This window comes from Drosophila serrata, unplaced genomic scaffold (assembly GCF_035046125.1).
Source record: "Drosophila serrata isolate PLE 108 unplaced genomic scaffold, ASM3504612v1 contig_184, whole genome shotgun sequence".
Classification (NCBI taxonomy): Eukaryota; Metazoa; Arthropoda; class Insecta; order Diptera; family Drosophilidae; genus Drosophila; species Drosophila serrata.
Window position 1 is genome coordinate 8,930,226 of NW_028257082.1, and position 26,535 is coordinate 8,956,760.

The window sequence follows — 26,535 nt, forward strand, 5'->3', positions numbered from 1 at the left end:
GACAACTAAATAATACAAAAAAGGAGAAAAAAAATACACAGAGACACACTCGCAACGAAACTAATCTGCAAGTGAACCCGAACATGACATACTCACTGCGGAAAAAATGATGTCATAATGGATATTAGGGAAACTATTCTATACTATATTATTTTTATATTACCTACTATATTATTTTATTATTATTTATTACTTGGAAAGTAATCTATACTTTATACTTTATTTTATAATATTTTTTATGGATTTATCTGATATAAAATTCATGATTTACGAAAGAGTCTTTATTTGAGAGAATTCTGAGATTACAAAATTATTTATTAAAAGTTACTTAATTAGGCTTTATAAATTATACATGTTGTTTACAATAAACTACAGTTTATTCATAAAAAAAGGTTTATTAGAGCGAACTTAGTTAGAACCTATGTATAAACTAATATATTTATATAACTTATATTTACTTTATTAATATATTTCTAATTCATATATCGCTCCCAATATCGCAGTGCAAACAGATATCCATACATGCCCGTGTAGACATAGAAAAGCAATTTGTTTGCGGCTCTCACTATTGTTGCATGATTATTGTTTGTTTGGCTGCGTCTGTCTCCCAGCTGAATCGCGACTCGAGTCGCAGTCTCTTCTATCTCCTCGCTGGAAAAGCCCTGAATTTTCCCCATCGTTGTCACACTTTTTTTCCAGCAGCCGCCCCTAGTGTGTCTGTGTGAGGAAGAGTCTGAGTCTGTCCTTGCGGTGTATTTAACCTGTCTGCTTGTTGGATTACGACAACCAACCCACAGACAGACTGAGCGGGGAGCAAACAAAACAGGCAACAAAACATGTATCTATTCATATGCCACTTTGTGCCCCACTCAGTGGGTGGGTGGTGCGAGTTGGGTAATGCAATACGCATGCAACGATACCACACACAGAATAGCCCCCAGAAGAGACCCACAATGGCAGACTCAAACCTTGTCTGTCGTTTCCACTGGGTTAGCAGACATTTTAACGCTTATTTTACTTTTGGCTAAAGCACACAAGCACACACACTTAAAACACACACACTTCCCCCTTTTGGTGCACACACACCCACCGCAATGTTCACACTTATTTGCCTTTACACTCAGCTCAATTGCATTTCACAGGGGAGGGGGAAAAAAAAGAAGTGCGATCAATTACTGAGATTTATGTGATTCCCCTGACCGTGGCAAAGGAGAAAGTCCTGGAAGACATCGAATACAAAGTAGCACCAGAAACCTGTATTTAAAATAGATTTGTTTAATAAAACCATATAGAGTATGGAGAAGTTTTTAAACTAAAGCTCACCAGCAATGGTTTGAAAAAGGGGAACCACCATCAATATTCTGTCCTCAAGGTGAAAATAATATAATACCGACTTGTAAAGCAATGTATAGATAAAAATACAGGCAGACACCAGCCAGGGCAAGAAGAGCCATTGATTGCTCTAAATAATATATATATTATTATTAAACATTTCCTATATTATATAGTATTATATTCTCACCTTTATGGAGCCCAAAAATAGGCACAATCCACCTACAATCTGCAGCAGGCAAACATGTTTCCACACACAAATTTCCCAACATTTTTCACGTTCCACCCAGGTGGGTATTGTCCCCAAGATTATGATGGAAACAATTAAGGAGAGGCCAGCGATGACCATGCGAACGTGTTTGGCTTTCATTGAACGGAGCATTTCTTCCCCTAAATGAAATCCGACTTCACTCTGCGAAGAATTCGCAAAAACTGAGCAAAGCTTTGGCTCCAGAGCTGGAAATTCTTATCTACGCATATGAGTAATGTAAATAATAACAAAATATATACATATATGTTATATTTGCCAGTAGGAAACTTCTGATAAGGCAACCCCTGTGGATTAATATTCATTTTCGGAGAAAAACGCGTACTATTTATTACGTATTTGGCCTGCTTTTGATATAGAGTTGCATTACATGTATAATCTAACTCAGATTAGCCCTAGATATTTTATTATACTTTGTTGTACTTTAAAGTATAATTAACTTCCTTTTTAGGTCATTAAAGTCCTTTTGTTTATGATAAAACCAAAAACTTCATAGTAAATAAAAAAACTTTAACGAAACTAGAGGCTATGGAACCATTGGAGCATGGGCAACGATGAATGTTCGCCTTAAGTAGCTAAAGCATTTCGCGTAAATTAGCCAAGTGTAGACTTCATTAAGTTGGGCCAGTAAATTAAGTGCTAATGTCGAAAGTTTTGACCGACAAAGTGCGCAATGAAATGTTGTACTTGCTGTAGTTGCCGCTCTTCCGAAAACACTGTTGTTGTGCCTGATATTTTTTCGCGCAACACTCCACTTGCGGCGGAAACAGCCAGCGGCAATAGGAAAAGCAGCAGAAGGAGCCGCTTTATCCTCATCCTTCGTCGGTGGAAACCGCAACAAGAACAATAACAACACCGGAAGCAACAGCAACACCAGGAATTACGCTTGAATTATCGTAACGAATTCAATAATACTCTTTACTTGAAAGATGGATATTTTGTTAAATACTCCGCTTTTGTTATTTTTAATATATAATATTTAGAAATTAAAGCTTGAAAAGGTAATGAAAAGATTCTTGAACTTTGAACCTATTTCAGAGCAAGAGTAGAAGTTTAATTTGGAAAGACAAAGTTGGTATACCCTTCCCGAATTTTAAATGGATCATAACTAAACCAAAAAAGCATTAATTTTAATTCGCAAAACTTTCCTATGTTAGTTTTTATTAGGTTAACAAATATGCTTACTCAATTTGAAATTTTAAAAATTAAATTTAATTAAAAATTTTTTGATAATTTTAACGATGTAACCCCTTATAAAGTTTTGAAAAAATTGATACAAATATTGTATCTTCCAGAGATGTCTAGATCGATTCAGCTGTTGATGCCGATCAAGAATATATACGTTTTATAGGGTCGGAAAGGATTTCTTCCCTGAATTTCCAGCTTCTGACTAAAATTATAATACCCTGTAAGGGTATAAAAATACCAACACTTTCCCCAAGGGTATCCAACACAGGAGAAAGCTACGGGTGAAGTAGAAGGGACGCGAAATTGATGATGTAGCCCAGTGAGCGAAAATTGCACTCACTTTCCTCCGGTAGCCCCAGCATCCATCCCTAAACACAACACCTCTTAGCCCCCAAAAGGGCAGTTGTTGTCCCCTCCCCCCTGAAATCCTTTTCCCAACCCCCACTTAATGCCTCTGCGTAAGGCAAAAACAGTCTGCGAAATTTTTAATGCTTTAATCTTGATGCTAATAAATCCTGAAGTTGCCTGGCACTTTTACATTACTTGCAGGAAAGAAAGGGTTGGGCGAAAAGGGTGGTAAATACAATTAGACAGCTGCACGCTTAACGTTCTTAGTTTAAGCCAATTTGAATGCACTTTGCCCCGGGCCCTCGAATGGCACTTAACCCTAGAATAGCATGCCTCAAACCCCGGGGTAATTGCAAGTGACACTTGAGGCGAGTGCCCGGCCTGACATCGCCTCTAATCGAATTTCTAGCTGTTCGGTGCGTGCGGCCTGGCCATTGATTAACCCTACCAGTGTACCTAGCAGTCCTCTCCAGGACTCGTATCAATCAACCCTCCTCCTCTCGGGTTGCCAGCATAATTTCCCAGAGAAAAGTTGGCCACAATGTCATCAGCGGCACTTGCCAGTTGACAGTTCTGCGGTGGCGGCGGCACCAGAAGAAGCCAACCGAAGGAGCAGCCGGAAACGGAAAGGGGAGTGAGAAAAGTGGTTGTGACACACAACTGTCAGAATGGCGTGTGACAAATTTTTGTTATTAGAACAAGGCAAACCAGGCGAATTTCGCCTCGTTTTATTAACTCGAAATTTATGGCCAGCCATTAGGCAAGACAAATTAATCAAAAGCGGCAGCTAAATTTGAGAATTCTTTGCTTCATTTTTATGAGGAGAACAAAGAGCATTTAGGGGTATATTGAGCAAGCTAAAAAGGTATATTTTACAATTAAGAACAATGCTATACCAGACCTAAAAATATATGTAAGATCATCAAAAGAAATAATTAAATTTCGCACGTGTGTGCATATAATTCTCAACTGATTTTAACATCCCAGGAATGAGAAGACAGCCAGAAGTTCGGAACAATTTTCTCTCATTATCCAAACCAGGTATCCCATTGTCGTGACCAAGTTCTATAACCATTCTTTCTTGCTTTTATTTCCATGTACATAAAATTTGTATTTAAAAATGAGTTAGACGCGGAGCTTTGGCTCAATTTCACGCCATCTCAGCTTCTCCCACCTGACAAATGCCAAATGGATCCCATTTCTCTTCACGGCCCTTCCCGACTTTTCTTATTATGTAAGAATTTGTCATTTCCCTGAGATGAAATGCAATTTAAACGTTGCTCGGTAGCGAAAAGGAATTTTAATGTTCTCGTTTTTAATGGGGAAACATTAAAGCGCTTCCCGGCAAAGTAAAAACAAACTTGATGTCTTGGGAGGATCCATCGTCCAAGGAACAGGAGCAACATATGTTGACCACTCAGTTAGCCTTCTTTATGAAGCGATGGTGGTGGTGCTGCTGCTGCTGAATGGCCCCCTTTATAGTACGGAATGCTGGAAAAAAGTGCAAAAATATGTTGCACATAAATTTGTATTAAGTTTGGCCCGCTGTCACTTTTTCTTCGGCCGCCTAAGCAATGCGGGCAGACAGCATAACGACATAATCATAAATTTAAATATGCAACCCAGGGTTTCCCTTTACATCTCAGCCAAAAAAAAAAAAGTAGAAGAAAAGCGACGGAACGGAAAAAAAAGAACAGCGGCAGTGAGGAGGAAAACCTTGGCAGTGACAGTTTCACTTTGCCTGGCATAAGGAATTTTCCCCCGGTTTGCCAGCCACACATGTTGCCCCAGCTTTATGCGTCTTAAATGGAGTTGTTTTCCAGCAGTCGAGATGGAAATTGAGGGGGGAAAAGCGGTCCAGTAAAGTACTGCTCTACAGCGAGAAGGTCTTCATTAGCCCGAGCTGAAATCGGATTAAAAGGGGAGCTAGGGATTAAAATTGAAAACCCTTAAATACAAATCAAATTAAAAGTTATTCCCCAATATGCTTTTCAGTAATTTTTGTCTACATTTTATAGTAAATTAATCTGCAAATACTCAATTATCAAGTATGAAAAATGACCCTTTAATCGACCTAATCTCACCTCTACAAACTATTAATTAAATATTCAATCAGTTCCCTGGCTGACAATCCTTAAACCGCCTAGCCTAAGTTATTGGCACCCATTGGCCCCATTACTATATTCCCAGTTCAATCAAGTAATTTCAGAAAAAGAAAAGCAAAAGAAAAAGAGTGCCAAGAAAAATGTTAGGAAAAGTTAGGGGAATCCAACACCTGGGCACCCTTTTTAGCCCTTTTTAGCCCCGGCCCGGATACCTCTAAGCACCCCGGGACCCCCATCAGCTTCGGCTTGGCAAAAAAGGACCCAAAATCTGACGCAAACATTTTCGAGTAATCCGAGAAAAGAGAGCGAGAGAAGAAACGACAAATAAAATGTTTCGCAAAAGCAAACTATGGGGACCAACAATGGATTTGGGACGTCCCAGAGGCAAAAGGGAAGCAGCAAGCGGTGGCGCCCCAAAAGGAGAGACATTAGTTTATTAGAGTGAGTGTGTGAGAAGCTTTAATGCCCGAAACCCAAACAAGAGATAGGAGAATCCTTGCCAGAAGGACACAGGGGCGTGACAAGGCAAATGCCTGTTATTGTGGGTGCTTAAAAATAAGAAAGAGAAACCAAGAAATCCACACAAAACAACTACAGTACTTATTAACCATTTAATGATGGGTTATTAGGGAAACTAAATAATAGTTTAAAATCAAGGGGAATAGACCTTGGAACTCTCTTGACCAGTTAATACTTTCCTAATTAAAAGTAATGAGCAGTTTCTTTCGGTGCATTTAAATAGTGTAAAGTCTCGGACCTCTGTTGTCCGACATGGAAGGTGCTTCCGGTTCAAGGATATACGCAAATAATGTTTGTAAACAATTTTTATTGCTTTCTGGTTGAGATGCGCCGCCCCGCATTTGTTTGCAAAAGTAAAAGTTGTTGATAGAAATCACGGAACATAAACACTGAGACTGGGAATGGGAAGATACAGATACAGCTACAGCTACAGATACGTATCTGTACACAATAACATAAATTGCAAAATGTGACAAAGGGTTGTCCCTTGAACCCACTCCGCGCTGAGTGGGTCAGCAGCCCGAGGAATATAAATAACAAAGCCTGATATTTCGCCCCGAACTTCTGCCGATGACATCAGCAAACAGTCGAAGAAATTGAAAAACCAATCCAAGTCCGCTACACACACACATGACCAAAACCACTGACATGGCCAAAAACCAAAAGACAGTGCCGAAACCAGGCAACCAAAGTTGGGACTTTAAAACTTTAAGCTGCTAAGAAAATTTCGAGAGAGGCGGGGGCTTTGGATAAACCTTTAACACACAGTACTATACACACACACACACTCACACACACCTAGACTAGCCTAGACGAGGAGGAAATTGCTTGCCTTTCCTAACTAAAACTTGTGGAAATTATGAAATTCATACAGGAAGACAATTTTCTTCCACATCTAATTCGGTTGCAGCAGCTTTTACTTCCAACTACAGTCAATTTTCTCAAAATGAAATTATATTCCATATACTAATTCAATTGAAAAAGTCTTTTACAATTTACAATTATTTATTTTGGAGTCTTATACAAATTATTTGTTGAATTTGTCACATTTTTGTAAGGAGAATTTGTGTTTTTTTGTTAAACTTTGTTGTAAAGTTAGAATTAAGAATTATTTAGCAGATAATTTAAAGTTTATATCATTAAAATCTATAAATGATTTCCCTAGAAATACGTCCTATATTGATCTAGAATATTTTTAATACATTTTTGCACACTTTCAATTACTCAAATTATAGTTTCAAAACTTTTAGAATTGCTTTACAATGAATTAAGTCGTTACCAACTATTTTAAAGTTAATTTTCCATTAGGAAACCCTACTTCTCAACCTTGCAATTTTATTCTAATCAAAAAATTGATTCGACTTAGCCAAGTTAACCTGTACAAGTGCATCTACATTGCTGCAGCCCGAAATTTGTTTGCGGTCTTAGCCATAAGTTTGTCCGTCGACAGGCAACTTGTGGCGGCTCCTGGATGCTGGCTGCTGGTTTCTGGATGCTGCTCCTTGGCAGCTTTTGACTTCTGACAGCGGTAGCTATCCAATCCGCATCGCAGTTCCCGTTCGCTTGCCTCGCCGCCCGGGGGATTCCCTGCGCGAAATCCTTGGGAAGCCCTTGCAGTGAACACACTTCAGGGATCTGGTTAAAGTGCTCCAGTGCTCGGCTCTCCTGCATTTATATATATGTATATATTTCACATCCGTTTTCAGGAGAAGCCGCCCAGGCTATCTGCCTTCAAAATAAATCCGAAACTCGGACGAAAGGATAACCGGAGTTCGTTGTGAGTGCTCCGTTTTTGTGTAGAGCCGGCTCTGTGGCAGGTTTTGACGGAAATCCTTTACCGCTCGCCTTCCGCAATCCTGACCAATTCGTTTGGCTTTATTTAAGTTGCAATTTGCCAACAACTGATAGGTAGCCAACCGCCAGTTGGCCAAGCTTCTGACATCTTGACTTTCATTAAGATTCTGCATATTTTGGCAACGTCTCAGTTTCAGTTTCGGTTAGCCAGATTGTCGGATGGAACAGAAGGCAACAGGTTTAATTCATTTCTATTGGATTTCTTTTTTATATATTATACTGCTATAGCAGTAGCTGTATTATGGCCACCAAGGCTGCCACTTCAGCCAATGAGCTGGGGAAGGAAATCTAAAAATTACATAAGGGATCAGGGGATTTTTCGATGGCACGGCCTTGTCGCATGCCAAAAGGAACAGGAGCCACAAAGCTCCTCTCGGCTAGATTCATTTGTTATTGTGCTCCAGCTTCAGCGTCAGATCCTGCTCCTGCTCCTCTGCTTAGCTGCCGTCCGATTCCCAATGCAATAACTTAAAAAACACGAAGACAGCCTGACAGCTCTACGCGCCCAGCTCCCAAGCTCCTGGCTCCTGACTCCTCTGGATTCCGTTCAGGATTCAGTTCTGGCCTCAGTTCCTACAACAATGGATGCGCGCAGGACGATGGCAGCGCCTCTGGGCCCGGAAGTGCCGCCATGACGAGCATAATTTAACAAGGCCAACGCAGCAGCCGTTGCCAGGGCCCCCAAACAAAAGGGCCAAAAGCAGGACCACCAAATGGCCAATGGCAGTGGACACAGCGGCCCAGGTCGCAGAGCAGCGCACAAATAAAGAAATCATATTTCCCCCCAGCTATTGACAGCGTAATCAGCAGAGTTGTAATAAAAATCCAAATACAATTTATTGTTGTACAGAAACAGGTAATTCATTACTTTATCGCAGCGAGTAGTTCACAATGCAGCACCTGCGACCGTAGTTACAGTGCAAATAAAATGGGAAACTACATTACAGGAAATCAATTGGGAATATTTATTATAATATATGTAATTTATAGTGGTTTTCACCTTTGTTTCTGCTTAATATTATAGGTTTATGGTTCTAAAATCAAAAAAGAAGGAGTAAAAACGATGTTAGATGTCGCTTTTATATTTTATTAAATAATTATAATTTTATTATTATTAAATAAATTAAAATATATTTATTTTTTCAATACTTCCCTAGTTAATTCTTTTGCCTCGTCCATTCCATGATAGTTTTGTTTTTCCCACAGTGCTCCTGACTTCCAGACTCCCACTAAAGCCGACAATTTATGGTCTGTACCCCGAGCTGCTTGCCATATAAGATTGTCCATAGATTGTCCCTGACCCGATGCAAATGGTAGTTGTATTTTGGTACTTTCCTTAGGCTTCTTCCCACCGCAGACAAAGCCAAGACAAACAATCAACAAGCCAGGCGACTAGCCGCTGGACAGTGTCAACAATCGTTTTGTTTGGACAAGATCAATAAACACCTCGAAGCAAATAATAATAATGGTATTTCTGTGCCCGGCTCTTTGTGCACAAATTATTGGTGATGGCCACTAACCCGCACGTATACGATGCATAGTATAAATATGCGCAAACAATGGCACGTACAAAGTTTCCTCATTTCGCTCGGCCCGCAAAAGTATGCTATGGCGTGGGGATGCGAGAGGAAAAAGCGGACAAGCAGCGGGCGAAAATAAATAAGCATAAATGGTCAGCCAACCGGCGGAATAACAATAATGCCAGAAATAATAACAAAAGAGGACAGAGCAGCTTATGCGACAAGCAAATCAAGTTAAAACACAAGCGGCCACAGCTGGCTGAAAGGCCTAAGAGAAAATTTTCATTCGTGGAATATTTTAAAAATAATGTCGACCCCTCCAGGCAAATTGAAAATTAAACGAAAAACTTTAAAATAACTATACAAAAACAAAGGGAAAAAGAACGGAGCATAGCAGAGAGAGAGTGACGGTCCAAGGAAAAGTTCCGCAGCTTCCACAGTTGGTGCTGACCCCAAATTGTAGGCACAGGCGGCAGTTTTCATTTTCCGGCTGCCAGTTGGCTGTTGCGCAAGTGTTGCCAACTTAATAAAATGAAGCTCAAACATGAAAAGTTGACCAGGCCAAGAGTACGCGCCCTGGCAGCAACAACAACCAGCTAACACTGGCGGCAAGTGCATGTAAAAAGTTGTGACAAAAAATACATTTCCCTCGACTTTTCTTTTTTTTTTTTTTGTAATTTTCTTCTGATTTTTTCCCGCTGTCACCAAGTTTTCCCTTTCCCAAGGAAGCACTCTCTTTGGTAAACAAATGTGGTCAACACAATAAGAAAACCAGTTAGTTTGAAGTATTATAAAGATATTTTATGTAGGAAATTAATTAAAAAGGGTTCTTAATTATATCACTTAAGTTATTTGTTAAGAACGGAATAAGCAAATAATATATAATATTTAAAATCAAACAAAAGAATTGGAATATTTTGAGCTTAGTAATTGCCATAATTTAATTGTAAACTATAAGAACTTATTAATTTGGGCTTCTCGAAGTTAATTACTTACTTCTTAACGTTTATAATTACAAAAGAAGTCTGGAAGTTTGTTCTAAAAGGTTTTAATCAGATTGAAATCATTAAAGTTCTATTGTTTTAACCTGATCTGTTTTTTTTTATGTACAACTGTATACATAGGCCAGGTCATATTTTACAGTGGCTGCCTTCATTGTGTGTTTGCGGATGTGTTTTGTGGGGTTTTTGGTGCTTTTTTTCTGTGCACTGGGCACAAGTCTCGGCGGAGTGCCTAAATTGAATATCATCAAGGCTCAAATTAATGTCTTCAACAGCCAAAAACTTTGCCACTTGGACCACGGTCTTATGGATCCAAGGACCACAAGGAATCGGCGGCTACTCGCCCGAGAAGTTTTCCACTTTTTCCCTTTGCGCTTTTTTTCGTTGCTTTTCTTCTGCTGCTTTTGCCGCTTTTCCAGCTTTTCCTGCTGTCCGCACATTTTGCGTTATTCCAAAATTTTTTTTTCTTTGGGGCGAGCTCCAAGCCGGAGTTCCTTGCTCCTCCTGCTTCCTGGCTGCTGGTTGCTTCTTCCCGGAAAGTTTTATGCGCCTCAAATTGAAATATTTCCATAGAGCTTTGCACACTCTAACGATATGAGGGGTACTTTCAACCAATGGAGGATCTTGAGAAAGGGAAATGAATGTCTATGTATTAAGTAGAAAGTATTTTGAGTGAATAGAACAGGAAGGGACTTGTAAGTTGAAGTCTGTTGAGTTTATTAGAAGGAATTCTAGTGTGTGTTTGGGTTATTTATTTAATTAGTTATGTATTATATTAATGAAGAAATTAATTTATTATTTAATCAGATGAGAAGTGCATTTGAAGGTCTCAAAAGATACCATTCCAAAGGCCAAAATCACTCAAAATAATAATCAGAAACCCATTATTAAATCAATTAAAAAAAGTGCCCAAGTAAAAACGAAAACATACCTTATTAAATGTTAATTCCAAATGCCCCTAAACAATCATGAAATGTAATAATTTATTCCCATTTGTATTAACCCACCACCTTTGAACTGACTTACCCCACGTCTCCCTGTTTCATTTGTTAGAGTATCCACAAACTCATCCTCCATTAGCCAGATTCCCTTCCATCACCACTGGCTAATTGCACGCATTGCCACCGCCAACGAAACCAAGTTGGTCAGTGATTTTCGGGCCCCCGCAACTCCCAATCCTGTCCAGGATCCTGTCCAGGATTGAGGCTATGGGGCACGCGTCGATGCGTAAACCGCGCAATGTGTTATGCATCCCTTGGGCCGAGCGAAGGGAAACCAAAACTAAAACCAATACCTGTGGTCGGTCATGCCCTCCCCGTACACCATTAACCCCCGATTTGCCGCCTCTATATATAGTCTACTGTATATATGGGTGAGTGCGTGTGTTATTAATCCCAGGCAATCTATTAAAAATGTAAAATGCATGAAGCTCGAGACAATTGCAGTGGCAAGCGGCAATGGCAAGCGTCTTTGCACCAAGGGAAATGTCTGGCACACCGCACGTAGCCACTAAACAGGGCGGAATACTAGACTTTTCAGGGGGTACACTGGAAGAAAGCAGGTTTAAATAGGTTGAATATAGTGAAATTGTAGAGATTATTTGAATGGTTTATGTATATTTAAAGTGGGTTTCTTGGGATTGACATTTGCTCCAGCTAAAATATATATTTCTCTGCTCCAAAAAGTCTTCAATGACTAAGGAGCTCGGAAAACTTATTTTTAGGTCACCAAATTAATGTTTTACAATCTCTCAAAATGATCTAATAGCTAATAACTCTTAGAATGTATTCCCAATTTGAACTATATTTAAACCTAATTATTTTTCCAAGTACATAAAAGACTTCTAGGTTGCCGGAGACGAACCATGCGTGCTCGGTGACTGGTGACTCCCGCCCCGGTGGGCCAGTCCACCGTCCTGTGCAGCGTCTCCGGGTGCTGCATTATTTACGCGACGGTTCTTGTTTATTGATGTTTGTCTGTCTCGGTCGGTGGGTCTGACTTTGGCCTCCAACTCCAACTCCCAGATCCTGGCAGTGACTCGCTCTCTGTCTCTGTGGCCACCACTACTCCGGTTCAGGTTGGTCTTGCTTGGCTGGGCAAAGCCCACCCTCCTTGCTAACGGGCTTAGCAACCCAGCAAAGTTGGCGCTACACCAAGGCCAAGGCATGGATAGGTATCCTTGCTACCTGGCTGGATCTTCATCCTTGGGACGCCGTCACACCGGGTGCTTACATATTCATGAGGGTTGCGGCAACAAAGTAGCCAAAAAAACGTGGCCAGGAAAAAAATAAGATAAAGGAAAACAGTGAAAAGGAAAGCGGGTGCAGCAGGGCGCGGTGGGAAAAGCTAAAAAGGAAATGTCTTCGCATGTATTGCCAAATAAAAATTGCGGTTCAAGTTCGTTGGCTGCGCCGAATCCTCTCGTTACCCTTGTTATCCCTCGGAGATGCAGCCACTCTGGGGAATTGTGTGCTCCTCGGGCTGGCTTTTCTGGGTTTTTCCTTTTTTTCCCCCTTTTTCTTTTTTTTGGTGGCGTCGATCCGTGTACATATTTGCCAATTGCGATGCAGCAATTTGCTGTTTAAATATGCCCACTTAATTGAGTTTAATTGTGTGTGCGTTAAGTGGGCGGAAATATTTCACAAACATTTTTTAGCCGGTTCCCTCTAATTTTGTGGCCCCAGGATCGATATCAAATAACAGGCTTACTTTCCACGCTGGCCGCCGAAAAGAGCTTATTAAAATTTATATATTTAAATAGCATTTACAGCCGAGAGTCCCCCTCCCCACTCTACCGGCTCCCTGTTATCCAATCCCTGAATCCTCCTTGCAATTTGTTGTGGCCCAAGGCGGCATAGATGAAAGTTTTCCAACTGTTTTCGTCTTGCCTCTCCCCCCTTGAAAATCCACCCGCACTTTTTGCACATACTTTTGACAAAAAAGGGGTAGTTGTCGCAAACACACACACTTGATTGCAAAAGGGGGGGTGAGCTAGACAGAAAAAACAATTTCACGGTTATTCCTGGCAAATATGAAAAGTAAAATGTAATAGCCCCAACCTCTGACAAACATGACAACAACTTCAGCTTCAACTTAACTGGGGGGGGAAGGGGGTTGGTAGCCGGCGGCCAGGGCCACCCTCAGCGGGGGGGCTGGCAGCAGCATCGTAGCTTGTCAAGCGGAAACGGAAGTCAGACACTTACATATGCGCGCGTAACTTTACGCCCATCGTCGTCGTCGTCGTCGTCGATGAGTTGTTGCCGCTGATTTGCCATTTCTCGTTTCTCTTTCATGCGGTATACCCTAGAGCTGAGAAGGGTAATCGAGATTATCTGACCACCTAGATGGGTTTATTTGAAAAGTTTCGAAACTAATACAATGTTCTTTTTACGGCTTTCACTTTGATTTAAAACAAGGTGAAGCTACCACACGAGTTTAGCGAGCTGAAAACATAAATTTAAGTGCACGAAAGTATGCTATAAAATATGAAAAGATGATCCTTTTTGAAAACATTTTAAAACATATTTATTATATATTACTAAAGGTAAATAAAATATTTTTTAAGGTAGTTAACAAAGTAATATATCATATATTGATAATACTTCTCAAGATATTTTAGCCATCTAACTTTAAATTTCCATTATGAAAAGTAATTGAAATATATTGTATGGAAAACTATTTTAAATAGTTTAATTTAAGTAAGTAAGTTTCTTTATCATTTCCCTAAAGCCCTTTAAAACTATTATAGAGTATAGCCACACTGAGCTATTTCCAAACTTATTTCACCATTGAAATTTTTCGATTTCCCTGCTTTTGGAGAGACCCAGTTGTAGCCGGGGGCATATTTCAACAGTTGCCAGTTATGTAGCTGCTGTCATAATATTGGCATGCATATATCATTCTGACGGTCTATAAAAATTTCTACACCCGGGTATCCAAGGGTTGATTCTAGCTCTGTCGTCGCACTGTTGCACTTGTCATAGATATAGCCAGGGATAGGGAGATATATATATATAGATATATGTATGTGTTCAAGGGGGTTGGACAAATGGGGTTTGGTCGTTTCATTTTCGCTGCTTGGAATGTAATAAGCCTCGATGGACTATCGCTTATTCCGATCCTAAGTGGTTGATAATAAATTGTTAGTGAAAAATGTGAACATTTTCCCGAGTTGCAGGGGGGAATGGTGAAAGAAAAAAGGGTGGTGTTTCCGGAAATGTGTGCTGATTCGCGTTTTTTATTTTTTGTGTCATTTGTGTGGATTAGAAGGTACCCAAAGTCGACAAATCACGATTGGGATTCATGGAAGCTGGGGGCCTTTTATGAGACACGTTCCCGCATAAGGAGACACCTCTAAATCCACCTCAGTTGTGCATTCACCTGCAAGTCCCCGAGGTAACATTTTTATTAATATTTAATGCGAGTTTTGCAAACTTTCCCCTAATCCCCGCACATCAACCCTCATAAAACGCAACTTTTCGCACAACTGACAACTCAATTCAGCATTACTCGAAGCGCAAGGCCTTCGTCTCCTCATCCTCCTCTTTGGAGCACTCCATTTTATGTGCCCCATCCTCGTGCACGTGCCAAATATTTTGGCCAATCTCCCAGAGATATCTCCACCTCCGGCTTTTCCACTTTTTTTTCCCCTCCCTCCATGCAAAGTATTGTGGACTCCATTAGATGTCACTCCTCTTGCCTGGCATAACTGTGTAATGAAAAATATTCCGCCAGACTTTCGGGGATGTTCTGATTTTCCTAGAATTTCTTGCAGCCCGTTTGTCACTCCCCCCAACAACAACAACAACAACAACAACAACAACGAGTGGAAACTAAACATAAATCATAAATATTTTAAAGTTTCAAATTACCAGCAGTGGCAAAAACAATCAATGCCGGCAAAACCCAGACACCACCCACAGCCACGCCCAAGGCCTTTTTTGAGGCGTTCCCCAAGCGCTGTCACACAGCTGTCAACATTTGCCAAAGAACAAAAAATACTAAAGACAGGGGTAAAGGAGGGGCATTGTGCTGGAGGGGGCAGCAGCGCAATCAGCGCTAATCTAATGAGTGGCAGTGTTGCATGTGGCAAGTATACAAGTGTAGCTGTTCAGCCATTGTTCAGCAGGTGTTTGGTAGATCCCAAATTAAATGACAAAGTGCGTTTTCCTTATGTTCTTACACTGCGATAAGAAAAGGGTATATTGTATGTGAAAATGGAAAAGAAATTATTATAAAGTAAAAGCTTTTAATGAGTAATATGAAGCCTAAAGGTTAGTACTAGTTTTAATTTAGAAGGTGTCATGTTTTGGCTCTTGGAACTCCCAAATGATGATATTGCGTACTTTATGAAATAAGTTCATTGTAAAATAATACATATTAAATAAAAATATAAAAAATTACATCATTTAATCCACTTTGTAATTGTAATTGTAATTGTAATTTTAATTGTAACATTGGTTTTATTTTCATATAAATAAAATCTAAACCAAGTCCTATAAGTGTATTAATTTTGTTATATCATATTATTTTTCCTGCGTTTTCATTATGACTCATTTTAAATTAAATTACTTTTTATATGGATCTACATCTTGTACCCAATATTTATATAGCTTCATATTACTTGTAAGTAAATGCTAATGACTTCTTGGGAACTGACATAAAACTGTCATTTTCCTCAGTGTCCTTGCTCTCTGTGACAGTTATGAATATTGCAGGATGCCAAAATGACATCCTTGTAACTTCTCAAGTATGTAACGGTGCCTTTATGTGCAGTTACCGTTAGCAACAAAAGCGGCAGGAGAAGCCATGGCAGCAGCAGGAAAAGGAGCCGAGGCAACATCCTTGCCTGTCCCATCCAGCCGTCATATAAAAATAATTGTTTGCCAGCGCATTCATTACCCATGACAGCTCTCTCTCCGTTTGCGATCCTTGCCGGAGATATTAAAAATGCAATTTCTGGCCGAAAAGTGCGTCACACACCGATCCAACTGCAATTTTATTTAAGGTTTCATAAAATTAATAAGAAATAAAATGTAATAAACATTAATGAAAATAAGAATCAAGGTGCAGCAGCATCATCAGATGGGAATGGAATGGAAATTGCTCATAAACAACTCCATCAAATAAAGTGCACACCCAGACGGGGCCCAAAAAAAAAAAAAACAAAAAATAAGGACAATTTTTGGTTTTTTATTTTATTTTGACTTTTGGCGTAAAAACCGCAGCACAATATTAACAATGACGCATGGCTCACACACACACACACACACACATAGCCAGACAATCAGAGAGACACAACACAGGGAGGATGCAGGCAGGGCACAGAGCCAGACTATCAAATTTTAATACGCCATCCTGGCCGTGCCTTTATTTCATAAATTTTTAATGAAATTAAGCGGCAAAGCTTTTTGGGTTTTTCGGGTTGTCGGTGGCTGAGTGTGGCCATAGCATTTCGAAATAAATCATAACCGAGTGAAATACATAAGTAAACCAGACATATGTACATACATATATACAAAAGCTGTTTGCATACCTTTTTTAAATGGTTTTAATTTTTTTTGTCAAGTTTTGGTCCTTGCTTTTTCCGTAACCACAACTAAAAGTGCACCCCGCTAAATTATAAATTAAGCGGTTTTATGCAGACTATATACATACGTATTGGCACAAAAACACTCGCTTTCAAGATTTTGCCTTTTGTTTTTAATGAGTGCGATTCCACTGGGAAAAAATGCATACACAATATGTTAATGAATTTTAAAAAATTGTCAAAGAAAATAATATATAAATGGTGATGTTGGAACACCTTTCTGTGTACTTTTCCGTGTGCAACCACAAATGCAGAAAATTAAAGTTAAATGTAACCAAATAATATAAATATAAAAATAAGAATCTATAGAAACACGAAAAGAATGTCCCACCATTAAAACCTGAAGAATACAAAAATGAAAACAAAGCATAATAAAAGATCCCAAGAAAAATAGATATATAAAATAAAATACGAAAAACATATTCAGTTGTTACCGCTTCAAAATGAACAAAGGAAATAATCTAAACTTCATTAAAGGCGTCGTATTTATACAGTTTTATATCAATTTGTGTGCCCGTATGCATCCAAAGAATCCCCAAAAAACTTTAAAGATAAGAGTATGGTAATTTTGCTCAATACTAATGTTGATAGCACTAATGTGATGTCTTGAAAGTTTTGAAAAAATGCATATTGAAAACAAAAATATATATCTTTATATGTCAAGGGCAAATATCAGATACAAATAAATTAAATAGAGACATAAAAGAGATCGTCACTCACTTTGTTATTTGTTGCTGAACGTTGAAATTGCGAAATCGCTTTTCCTCTACCTTGATAAACTTATCAATTTACAAACATTTTAACACAAATATTCACAAAAAAAAAAAACAATGAAAAAAATCATATATTAAATTGTTAGCATAAAGTCGTTGCTATTACCCTGAAACTTAGAACCGTAAAGTTTCCTACATCTTATACCCTTGCAGGGTATTATAACTTAAGTTATGAAGTAGTCATTACCGAGCCTATAAATCATATATATTCTTGATCAGCATCAACAGGCTATTCAATTTAGCGATTTTAGGCAGAAAAAAAATGTATAAAGCTTTACAAAATTTTACATTGTTCAAATTATCAGAAATTGATCAAAAATTTTGCTTATTAAATAAAGTCTTTAGATTTAATACCGTAGTAAAAACGAGCATAGGAAAGCCTTCCGAATTTAAAATAATGTTTTTTTTTGGCTTAATTAAGAGTTTTATTAACTTTTAATGTCGAAAGAATTGTCATATACAAATATGGATAAAATATCGCTCCAAAGAATCGCTGGCTCGTTCGACTGTGAATGCTGATCAAGAATATATGTATTTATATACTGTATAGGGTCGGAAATGTATCCTTAACAGCGTTGCAAACTTCTAACTAAAATAATAATACCCTGCAAGGGTATAAAAATAAAAAAGGGGACAGTGGCAGATACAACCCCCAGAAACTGGAGGACATGGCTCTGCCATATGCGAAATCAAAAGTTGTTTATGACTCAATTTGTAGTTTTGAACATGAATTATTGCAGCTGTGTTGGGGGGCGAGCGGAACTGAACTAAACAAAAAAAAAAAAGAAAGCACTTCGAGTGGGGAGGAATAAAAAAAAAATGAGAAAAAAAAAACAAAGTCAAGGCAAACACGAATATGTGCTTGAACACAAATTTTCGGATGAGGAAAAACTAATTTCACAAAGAGGAAATTAAATATGGCAAAGTTTGACATGTGACAGATTTCTCGTTGTTGCTGCAGCTGCTCTGGCCGCTCTATTTCGATTTTATATTCATTTGTGCATGCGAATAATTGAAACATTTCTGGTGGCAAACATGCAAATTTCCATTTCAATTTGCAGCCAAACAAGGACTCAACCAAGCTCAGCAGGACAATGCAGGTGAATGGCCAAAGTGGAATTATTTGAGCTGGTGTCATTCGATCCGAACCGTTTTCGAGCCCGGCTTGAAACTGAACTGAATCTTTCTCTGTATTTAATTTCCCCCCGAATCCCGAATTCTGAATTCTGAATCCTGAATCCCCATCCCCAATCCCAATCACATTTCATTTCGCATAGTTTGCTTTGTGTTTCGTCTGCCGGCCAATTTCGCATATTTTTACGACTTGAGCTTGGCACTTAATTTAGTCAATAACATGCAAATGATTTCGCCTGGAGTCTAATTGAAAGCGCAACTCAGCATTTGTCTGGGAAGTCTGCCAAGGCAGACTGCAACTTTTCCCTGTCTCAGTCTAAGCATTTCGTGTCCTGCCTTCTATCCGCCGGAATCCGCATTAAAACCTGCGGTGCGTCAAACTTATAATCAAGAGGGGATTTCCCCCTAGCGCCAAAGGAGGACTAAGAACTTCAAGACTGATGAGGTACGGCGTTTCTGCATTTCATCACCGCCGCTTGGCCATTGGAGAAGGGGAGTTCATGAGTCCGTGGAAATGCATGGAAATAAATTAAATTCTAAGTTGCATCCTGGAGGTCATTTCCGGTACACATTGCTCTCAGTAACCTCGCGTAACTCCACAGAATATTACAGAAGATATTACTTAAATTATTCAATACCTTATCATACCAATTTAAACCATTTCTATATAATTTGAATTACTTTATTGTGTATAGTCTTCTCTGAAATTTCTTCAAGTGCGCAAAGTGCCATCTGCAGTCGCAGCCAAGGATACACTCACATTCTTCATCATCAAGTGCTGCTCAGTTGCACGTCTGTGATATGACTCGGTTGGTTATTCGGTTGCGGTTACGGGTCCCTCCGTCGACTTCTAGTGGGTTTTCCCTCCTTGTTTGTCTGGCAGTCTGTCTGTCAGCCTGGCTTTCTCCTGACGGCGGGCATGGGTTTCGGTTTCATTTCCAGCTCTCATGGCACTCTGTTGACACATTCCCCTGACAAATGGCCACATGTAAGTGTATAATTGGATAAGAACTTGGTGGTTTCCCAAGGCTGGTCTGCCTTGCCTATTTTTCCACATGATTTTCCGCAACTCTTTTGTGCAAACGCACTCGTCGGAGGCCGTTCAATCAAATTAGCGTAGAGTGTGCAATCATCGGGCGAGCAAACTAATGCTATGCCTGACCAAAATGCTTCATGGCTGACTACTTATCGCTTAATCACATCACGGGAGGCATGGCACGGCATCACGGTATCGGGGCATCTGCATAAAACATTTAGCAACATCAAATCGTTACCCGCCCATCCACACACATCAAAGCCAATCAAAATGGCATTTCAATAATATCAGAGTCATACAATCGCATCAGCAGGGGTTCTGCCGCGTAGAATGGAAGGGGATCTGGCTCTGGGTCTGGGTCTTCTCTGCCGTTGTAATGGAGCGCGCATATTTCGATTCTGGATTTGGCCAAGTGTGTGTGTGTGTGTTAGGGTGTGTGGGAGGAGGGCTTATGAGTCAGTGAATACAGGATGTGGGTGAGTGTGCGAATCACATCAATGATTCGTTCGTTCACAAATATTACAAGCATGGGCACGCAGCAGAGAAAGAGAGAAAGGGGCACACTCGCATCTGGAATGAGGGACGGCCACACTGCAGCTAGAGGGAGATGGAGCTTGCGGAAATTGTGTCAAAGGAGGCAACTTTCACTTTCCAGCAAAATGTGTCCTTGTCGATGGGTGTGCGCGGGTGCGTCATAAAGATATTGACAGACCCATAAAGATAACCGTTGTGAATTGTGAATGGCATGTCAAGGAAGAAATTAGGCAATGTTCTTACTCTGACTCACTCCCCCTTACACTTTCTTTCAATACTTTCTTTCCTACTTTCTTCCCATCCCCAGGGAATTGACACTTGCCGAAAAGAGAAATGTATGGGAATTATGGTTATGGACAAACGCGCTTTTTAGGTCACGATTCTGAAAACCGAAAGACTTCCCGGAATATTGAGACCACCTGTGGGGAAAACATTAAAAACTCATTGATAATGCGTTTGAAGAATATAATCAAAAACTTAGAACTTGGATTAGCCGATGGATAGTACTTGTAGGCAAAGCAAAGTGAGGTCTTAAGGAAGATAAACACACCTCACTTCGAAAGACAGGAGCCTTCATGCTGAAAGATTTTAGAAGAGCACGACAAATTTGGTATACATAAATTTAGTAAAAGTTCTTCAGTTTGGTCCTTTCTTTGATCCTATGGTATTTCGGGGTCCATCCATAAGCCTATTCTTCCTCCTTCTTCGGTTCACATTTGCAGCATTTTTTCTTCTCTTTTTTCTGAATACAAAATGCTTCAGTGCTAACGGGGTCCTTCAGCGGGAACTGCTTGTTGTACGTGGGTAAGGGTCCATATCCTGGCGTGTAGTTCTCCGGCGAGTGGGGCTGGCAGGGACCGCACTGGGTGCCGCCAGCGCGCTTGTTGCCAGATTGCCCAGGGCTGCCAGATTGCCCAGCGCCTGGAGGAGATCTTACCGTCTGCTCAGATCTAACTGACCTTGGACTTGGTCCAGAACTTGATCGTTGACCCGAACTACAAGTTGATCGGTGTCCTGCACAACACGATCGTTTAGGTGATCCACAACACGATCGTGGGCTTTTTGGACAGCCAGGAGGTCTTGGATCATCTGGTGGTCCGTAGCAGGGCACCGTATAGTTCTTTGGAGCAGGAATAGGTGAACATTGGCCACTAGATTCAGTATGACAATCGCAAAACTTCTCCGTCGGCGCCTGTTGTTGTTGTTGTTGTTGTTGTTGTTGTTGTTGGGGTGCTGGCCTAACCATCTGGTTATTACTCCTCTGTGCTCCAAGGTTGGGCATGCCTTGACCTTGCCCCCTCTGACCGCACGAGCACGACTCTTCCCCTCGAGAGCGTTGATGGGCGGCTTGGTCTGCACAGCAGCCCCTCTGTAGGCCCATGGTAGACATACCCTTCAAATGGACATTGGAGCAGTCACAGCTGTCCCTCTGCCTGTTGCCCCCGGTTTGCATGGGGGGCTTGGGTGCGGCGTCCGGATAGCCGCCACCGCAGTGCGGGCAGATGAAGGTTGACGATTGATTATTTCCACTTTTCCATTTGCTCACTTGTAAGCCACAATTCGGTGCTCCTGTACACGGCGGACACCAAATATCATCGGCACCAATATTCTTTACAAAGCATGGACAATCATCGATAGGCATGTTCTGTTCCATCGGAGTACGGCCTTCGCCCGACCTACGACCTCTGCCACAACATGAACATGTGTCAGATCCTCTAGACTTTGACTTGGATCGGTTTCTTTTGCCATGTCCTGGTGAACCATGTCTTTCTCTGGAACCATGCCCTCCTGAACCATGTCCCCCTGAACCATGTCCTCCTGAACCATGTCCTCTTGAACCATGTCCTCCTGAACCATGTCCTCCTGAACCATGTCCTCCACAACCACATACTCCTGAACCATGTCCTCCTGAACCATGTCCTCCTGAACCATATCCCCCTGAACCATATCCTCCTGAACTATATCCTCCTGAACCATATTCTCCAGAACTATGTCCTCCTGAACCATGTCCTCCTGAACCATATCCTCCTGAACCATATCCTCCTGAAGAGTATCCTTCTGGACTTCCAAAACATGAGCACTCCTCGTTAATTCTAGTTTGCTGCGGCGGAGATCTGGACAAGTTGTACTGGCTTCCTTGGGGATGAGCTCCTTTGCCTGCAACATCTGTGCACGAATTTGGATCGGCTAGTCTGTACTGTTGCGGCGGCGAACCGGCCTGTTTGGGCTGGTTCTGCTGTACTTTGCTATGCGTACTTGAAGAATATCCTCCTGGACTGTATGAATGGGAACACGCGCAATCATCGGAAGCTTTGTTTTGTGAATCTTGGACCTGTGTTGTTGAATCCGGCGATCCTGGCGCGCACGAACAACTAGTGGTAGCACTTGGTATTGGTGGCGAGGTATCTGTGGTCGACGGAGTAGTACCCCGCTCGCCGCATTCTATACCATCATCATCGGATTCATCGTTTTGGTTGCAGTCACAGCATTTTTGCTTCTTGGGCGGTTTCTTCGGACATTCGTCCTCGACTTCATCGGCCAAAGGAGCATAGTGACCAACAAGATTGGCCTGCTGCTCCTGACGCAGCTTCTCCTTGTCCACCTCGCAAGGGCATTCCCCTTTGTCACCCTTCTTCTTGTCAGCTGCCTGCTTGTGTTCCTTGTGTTCCTTGGGTTCCTTGTGTTCCTTGTGTTCCTTGTGTTCCTTGTGTTCCTTGGGTTCCTTGTGTTCAGACTTTTGGTGGCGTTCCTTCTTAGTTGACTCGCGTGACGCCTGTTCGTGCGCCTCCTTTTGCTCCTTAGCAGCTTTCTTATGAGATTCGGTCGATTTCTCCTGCTTGACAGTTCCCTTCTGCACTTCTTTTGGACATGGGCAAGTCGATCCGGAATCAGATGACTTCTTTTGTTTCTCCTCGGTACGACCCTTCTGCACTTCAGTCGGGCATGAGCAAATCGGACCGGAACTCTTTTGCTTTGCCGCCTTGTCCTCCTTCGGATGCTTCTCCTCTTTTGGATGCTTCTCCTCCTTGGGATGCTTCTCCTCCTTAGGATGTTTCTCATGCTTTGACTGCTTCTCCTTCAGATGCTTCTCTTCTTTGGGATGCTTCTCCTCTTTGGGATGCTTCTCCTCTTTGGAATGCTTCTCCTTTGGATGCTTCTCCTCCTTCGGTGGCTTCTCCTCCTTGGGTGTCTTCTGCTTATGTTTACTGGGAGAACGGGAACCTGATTTCGAACTTGACTTTCGTTTTTGATCATGGTAACATGGACAGTCGGGAAAATGATCAATTTTTTCTAGCTGCACCGGCACCATTTGAGTTCGGGTAATGTCACAGGAGCATTCAGGAATTTCCTGATGCTGGCATTTCTTTGGATATTTTGTAGCACCGCAACACGGAAATCTGCCTCCGCAACAGTTGCATTCATTAACGGGTTGCTTTTGCGTATGCACCGATTCCACTTGAGATTGGGAATCGTCGCAGGTGCAGTCGCGATGCGGACCGTAATTTTCCGAACCCTGGGTAGCTGTGGATTTGCTGGCCATCGGGCCGCAAGTGCAGGACCTCCTATTATCCATACTCTTCGAACTGGAGGCCGGACGGAAGGCTGAACTCTGGGCCCCCATTACCGCTGTGGTCATGCTGAGCAGATCCCCACATAAACAGGACTTCTTCTTTTCCATGCTCTTGGCACTTGTGGTCGCACGAAAGGCTTTCTCATTTGTCTCCATACTCGCCTGGCTGGTGATAACGAACGACTCCTTCTTCTTGCCCGACTTGCACTGGCAAGCCTTATCGTCGTCGTCGGACATGTTGATCTCCCTTCCGTACTTGCACAGGAACTCGATGATCACTCCGTTGCTCCAGCCGTAACCCACAGCCGCTTCAGACGGACAGACTCCTCCGGATGTCCCGAATTCCTCGCAGGAATACTGTGATGGGATTTAAAAGTAGGAACTAGTTTATTACCATGTTAGGCTATTGAAAGAAAGAAATTTCTATGACTGTGTGATTGAAAGTAAAATCACATACGGAATACGAATAGATTTGAAGTTTGTTTATAAAAAAAATATAGGAAGTTTTTCCCTACTAGGAAATCAAAAGAATACTATGAGGTGTAACTCTTACCTTCTCGAACATAATGCCCTGCGTTCTGAAGGCATCATAATTAGACTTGACCCAGCGGTGAGCCCATCGCCTAGACATGGCCTTGGAGGCCCTAGTGCCCAGATTGTCCAGCCCCTCCACGACCATGAACATCATGGGCGGAAACACATTGGGATAATCCCACTTCTCACCCGCCTTTTTGTTCAATGTGTGCGGAATTCCGCCAAATAGATCGTCCAGCTTATAGCACTTGATGTGGTCCATCACACCCTTGGACACCTTGTCGGTGTCGATCAAGGGGAAGGCCCGGGCCCATAGGGGGGCAAAATTGGTGCAGCAGAAGAAATTGCGAGACTGTTTGTTCTCCACATCGTAGTCCAGCCAAATGCCGGCCTGGCTATTCCACAGGACATCGCGAATGGCCTTCACTAGGACACAGGATCGATCCTGATACTCTTCGGCCTTCTTGGCATTGCCCGCCTTACGATTAAACTCGGCCAGAATCTTGCCACTTCGAAAAATGATGGCATTTAGCTCAACGGGCACAATGGCCGAGGGTTTGGTATCGGTGAGAAGGGCTTCATTGCTGCCACATTTGGCCACAAACCAACGGGAGCTAAAATCCTGTCCCGATTCACAGGCCGACTTTAATTCGGTGTAATACTCCTCACGAACCGACTCATCATCTATTTTCTCTGCCATCTCCAAGTCCTCACTATAGGCCTCAGGCCGTGGTCCAGGAGAATTGGATACAGACCGGTATTGATACATTGTCCTGCCCTTCACCTCAATTGAGCGTTGGCTCACGAAGTTCTCGAACTCGGTTTCCAGCAGCGGCAGTGCTTGGATGGCGAACTGCTCATCCTTGGTCACCTCCACATAGGCCTTCATCATCATTATCAGAAGCGGCGGCTGTGTCCGATCGGCGCAGTAAATTCTGCCACAGGCTGGCACACAACCATATTGCTGAACCAGCACCAAAAAGTTCTCAATCATACCGCGGGCCGTTTGGTGCATGCCACACTGGAGGAGACCTCTTATGATCCAGAAGGACCCCCAATAGCTATATTCACGGCATCCCGTATCGGGAATAATAAAGGGTTTGGGTACGTAGAGAATAGAATAGAGATCCGGATTCCTTTGGACATCGTCTTTAATGCGTCGCCCCAGCTGTTTCCAGAGTTCGTTGATTTCGGCAGCGTATTGCTTCATTTCCGGATCGCAGATCCTGCCGAGAAACGATGGATGGGGCTTCCAGTCCGTAGGGGTCCATCGTTCCAGCTCCGAACCGGGCGGATTAAAGTGTTTCTGGGATAGGGATTAAATAATACAGGACAAATCAGATTCATTAAGCTCTGGATAGCTTGCAAGCCATTGAAAGTTATAAGCTAAACCAGAAAAAATGTAGTAAAAAGTTAAAGGAAATCCCCTAAGACACTGGTTAATATAAGCTGAATTGTGGAGGAAAACAGTATCGCTCTAGTTAACAACTACATTGATATCTATTATATACTCTAGAAAATATAAGAGAAATCTATAAAATGTTACCTCAACAAACATCTGCAGGAACTCCAGGGAGCCATCGTTTCTGGAACAATTACTGAACAACTCATAATCGGCCATAGTCTGGGCGGGTGAATAGATACAGCTCATGTCCACGAAATATTTACTGTCGGGAAACATGTTCGATCGCTGAACACGATCCAGCAAAGGACCCGAGCAAAAGACGCTCCTGCGGGGTAATTTTAGTGAGTGATAATGGAAGTAGCAGAAGTGAGTCGCAGTACTCACCTGTTATCCACGTCGGGCGATGGTAACGGTGGACTGCAGCCGCATTTGAAGGCCATTTTTTAAAACGATTTTGAATCCGGGTCTATATTTTCTACTTTTAGTGGAAAGGCCAAACTGATGAACTAAATGAGTGATTCCTAGGCCAAGTTTGGAATCATATTCGAGCACCAAATCGCAGGCAACTGAGTTTCAACAGAGACATACATAAATCAAAATCCAAACGGCAACCTCTGTTATATTGACCATTAAAGCAAATTTGTCGACATTTGCCATTAAGAGTCAACAATGCTTGGCCATAAATCAGCGCAAATAGACAGGAAGCGCCTGCGAATCTTCTCCGGACTCCTTCTTCCAGTTCCACACATTTATTTTAAATTACCATAAATGCCCCTGACCGAGAAAAACGAAACCAAAACCGAAACAAGAGCAACGCCGTGGCG

General features: G+C 41.6%; 2 protein-coding genes across 2 annotated transcripts; both read right to left on the reverse strand.

Moving 5' to 3' along the window:
- Positions 1-259: 259 nt before the first annotated feature.
- On the reverse strand, positions 260-1,760 carry LOC110181596 (uncharacterized). Its single transcript, XM_020949390.2, has 3 exons — positions 1,523-1,760; positions 1,324-1,462; positions 260-1,254 (listed from the first exon to the last, which is right to left on the reverse strand). Exons 1-3 carry the CDS (start codon positions 1,712-1,714, stop codon positions 1,169-1,171), a joined length of 417 nt encoding a protein of 138 aa, XP_020805049.2. The 5' UTR covers positions 1,715-1,760; the 3' UTR covers positions 260-1,168.
- An 18,892-nt stretch (positions 1,761-20,652) lies between these two features.
- LOC110181452 (uncharacterized) lies at positions 20,653-26,313 on the reverse strand. Its single transcript, XM_020949202.2, has 4 exons — positions 26,096-26,313; positions 25,853-26,036; positions 24,326-25,612; positions 20,653-24,129 (listed from the first exon to the last, which is right to left on the reverse strand). Exons 1-4 carry the CDS (start codon positions 26,149-26,151, stop codon positions 20,890-20,892), a joined length of 4,767 nt encoding a protein of 1,588 aa, XP_020804861.2. The 5' UTR covers positions 26,152-26,313; the 3' UTR covers positions 20,653-20,889.
- Positions 26,314-26,535: the final 222 nt, after the last annotated feature.